At 38.0% G+C, this 2,743-nt stretch overlaps 1 protein-coding gene across 1 annotated transcript in view; it reads right to left on the reverse strand.

Moving 5' to 3' along the window:
* Nucleotides 1-168: 168 nt before the first annotated feature.
* LOC109304780 (epidermal retinol dehydrogenase 2-like) overlaps nt 169-2,743 on the reverse strand; it is a 16,191-nt gene continuing 13,616 nt past the window's right edge. The window contains exons 5-6 of the mRNA XM_019527607.1: nt 2,207-2,332; nt 169-1,455 (exon numbers count right to left, since the gene is read on the reverse strand). Coding sequence (XP_019383152.1) covers nt 1,362-1,455; nt 2,207-2,332 — 220 coding nt within the window. The 3' untranslated portion in view covers nt 169-1,361. The remainder of the gene's footprint in view (nt 1,456-2,206; nt 2,333-2,743) is intronic.

A 2,743-nucleotide genomic window follows, 5' to 3' on the forward strand; every position in this document is an offset into this window, starting at 1 on the left:
TTGATGATCTGCTCAGGTCCCTTCTGACCCTACCTACTAGGAAACTATAAAAAAGGTCTGATACTTTTGTTTCTTTCTCCTCATTCTTCCATAATCAATGTTGCTAAAAGGTTGCATAGAGCTGTGTTAACTCCTACTAACCATTCAAAGTACAGAATCTGTTTTTACACAGCAAAATTATATTGTGTTTATTCATAGTCCCCATATGTTATAGCTTCCAACCAAGAACAGTAACATGCAATGAGATTACTAAAACATGTGATACATAGCACATGTTCAAGCTGTAATATTCTTTTTTTGCTTTATCTAATGGGTCAATCAGTTTTGGAACAAGTTTTCAATTCTCTCTCTAGAAGGGCACTGCTACACATTTTAAAGGAGGCCATCCTTCATTCTGATACTTTATATAGTTAAAGAAAAATGGTAAAGACTCCTTATAATGTAATTAGTATAAAAAGAAGTCAGAAGAGCAAGAGTCTGGTTGACCATAATGAATTAAGTTTCCCACATACTGGAAGACTTGTCAGTTAATTCCACCATAATTAATTCTCTATTACCACCCCTTTTTGAGTTACATTTTTAAAAGAAAAGCTCAAGACTGGCGGTTACTCCATACTGTCACTCTTATTCAGTATGATTCTGTATACAACTTATTTTAAGAGCAATAAGAAATACAGCCTTTTCCATGTAACTAAAACTTTAAATTATGTTCATAATGCTTCAGTCCTAGTAAAATGGTGGGACTTTTACATAAAAATTAAAACATTTATAAATCACACAAGGAAGCGTACACACATTTGTTCTCAGTGTACTTCTGTAAAAGTTACCACATTCAGAGTATATTACCATCATTCATATTCATAAATACTTTGATGCTTAGAGATTGTAAAAAGATGCCAGCCACTCCAGGAAACTCACCACCTTAGTTACTCACTGATCAGGCAAAGCAATGACGAAGCAAACTTCCTCACATGGCACCTCTACAAGATAGATCTATACAGAAGAGGGTCTGTTCAGCTCCCAGCTCCATTATACCACAGGTTTCCCAGTTACGTCTACCCACAAGGTTCTAGGTATGATTAGTTCACGATGAACAATTAATTTCTTAATGTATGGCTTTTAAGCCAGATACTGACAGAACACCTGATTGGGTTAAAGAAAATCTTTACAGGCATTGTGCTGTTTTTCTTAGTGGAGGAGAACCAGCTTAGGCTGAAAGCTGTCAATCAGAATGGATATATATAAAGAAGAAGCACAAGGCACCTTAAGTTCTTGGCTGCTGAAGCAGCCAACCATTTGTCTCTCTAAAACTGGTCCACATTAGCTTAGAGCTGCTTGTGTCTGACATAGTCATTTGGTCCTCAGTCCTTTTTCAGCTGACCGTGGAAGTAATCCATGGACTGATAGGCTCCAAAGTAGTCTTCCCAGAGAAATATTGTTTTTGTAGGCAGAATCCTGAGGGAAATGAAAGGAAAAAGCAAAACAGCAAGATATTTGTATAAAGTCTTACAACTCACAAGGACCACTCACCTGACTAACCCCATGAGAAGTAGAAGTGCCTCATGGTTTTAAGAATTCTGGAAAAATAAGAGTCTGAACAGTATCCACATGAGGTAACAAGTATTTCCAATTTAACAAAGAATTGGCAACAGAGAGGGTGGTCTCTGGTACCATAAAAACTAGTCTGTCAGACCCAGGTTTGCACCTTGGGAACCCCAATCCCCAGTGGGGCACATTCCTTGACATACTCAGACTCTACCTGGTAACTTAGTACCCATTAAAGCTTATGTTGCTTCACCTGACATATCCTGTCATAGTTCTCTCAGCTCTTTGAAAGCCTTGCCTGAAAATCCAAGACAGAATCCTGAATTTCATGCTCCAAATCCATGCTTGTGCACCCAACCCATTCACCAGTTCCCAAAGACCTGCCTGAGTACACAGTAGTATTACTAAGGCAGTCTTCCATACAATCAAAATAGAAGGTCCTATACGATTTGCTCAGCTTAAAGGAGTTTCTCCTTAAAAGGATTTAGATACCCAGGGAATACCTTTCTATTACTACGTGCTTTGTACAAGTTACCCAGGATTATCCTGTTCAATAACCTCTCTGTAGTAACAGTTTGCCAAGGAAAGAAGTGGCCTAAAACCTCCAGGAATTAGTACATAGCTTGATTTAGAAAGAGACATGGGAAATTCTAACCCTTACTTTGTCAGAGCTATTATAACATACAGACTTCGGGGAATCATCAAATATAGTTGTTCCTGTAGAATAGCTTTGACAATAGCCTCTGCGGTATACTCTGGGTCTAGGATAGGAAGTATACGGGGAGACCTGCGGGGGGGGCAGAGGGAGAAAAAAAAATTAAAAAGAACCCCAACATATGACAACCACCACAAAAAAACCAAAACACGTTTAGAGGGAAAAAACACTTTCCCTCTGTACCTTGTTCTAAATTCCAAGATACTCAGTTGTAGCAACTTCTTTTTACGTTGCTTCAAGTTCAAAGTTTTTTTCCTGCTTTTTACTGTTTTCTCTTCATTTTCAAGTTAAAGAAGAAATATATGGATAAAAATACAAATATGACAGAGACTGGTTTGTGTGCACGTGCAAATAGAAATTATGCCAGAAAAATCCCCCTAAACTTTACTCACTTGGTTTTAATGCCATCAAACATGCCTGTATTGATGAAATATGGACACACAATGGTTGTTTTAATGCCAGTTTTCTTCAGGCCACGCATCT

The sequence above is a fragment of the Gavialis gangeticus genome, unplaced genomic scaffold, assembly GCF_001723915.1.
Source record: "Gavialis gangeticus isolate Ggan-Ray unplaced genomic scaffold, GavGan_comp1, whole genome shotgun sequence".
In the NCBI taxonomy this organism is placed as follows: Eukaryota; Metazoa; Chordata; order Crocodylia; family Gavialidae; genus Gavialis; species Gavialis gangeticus.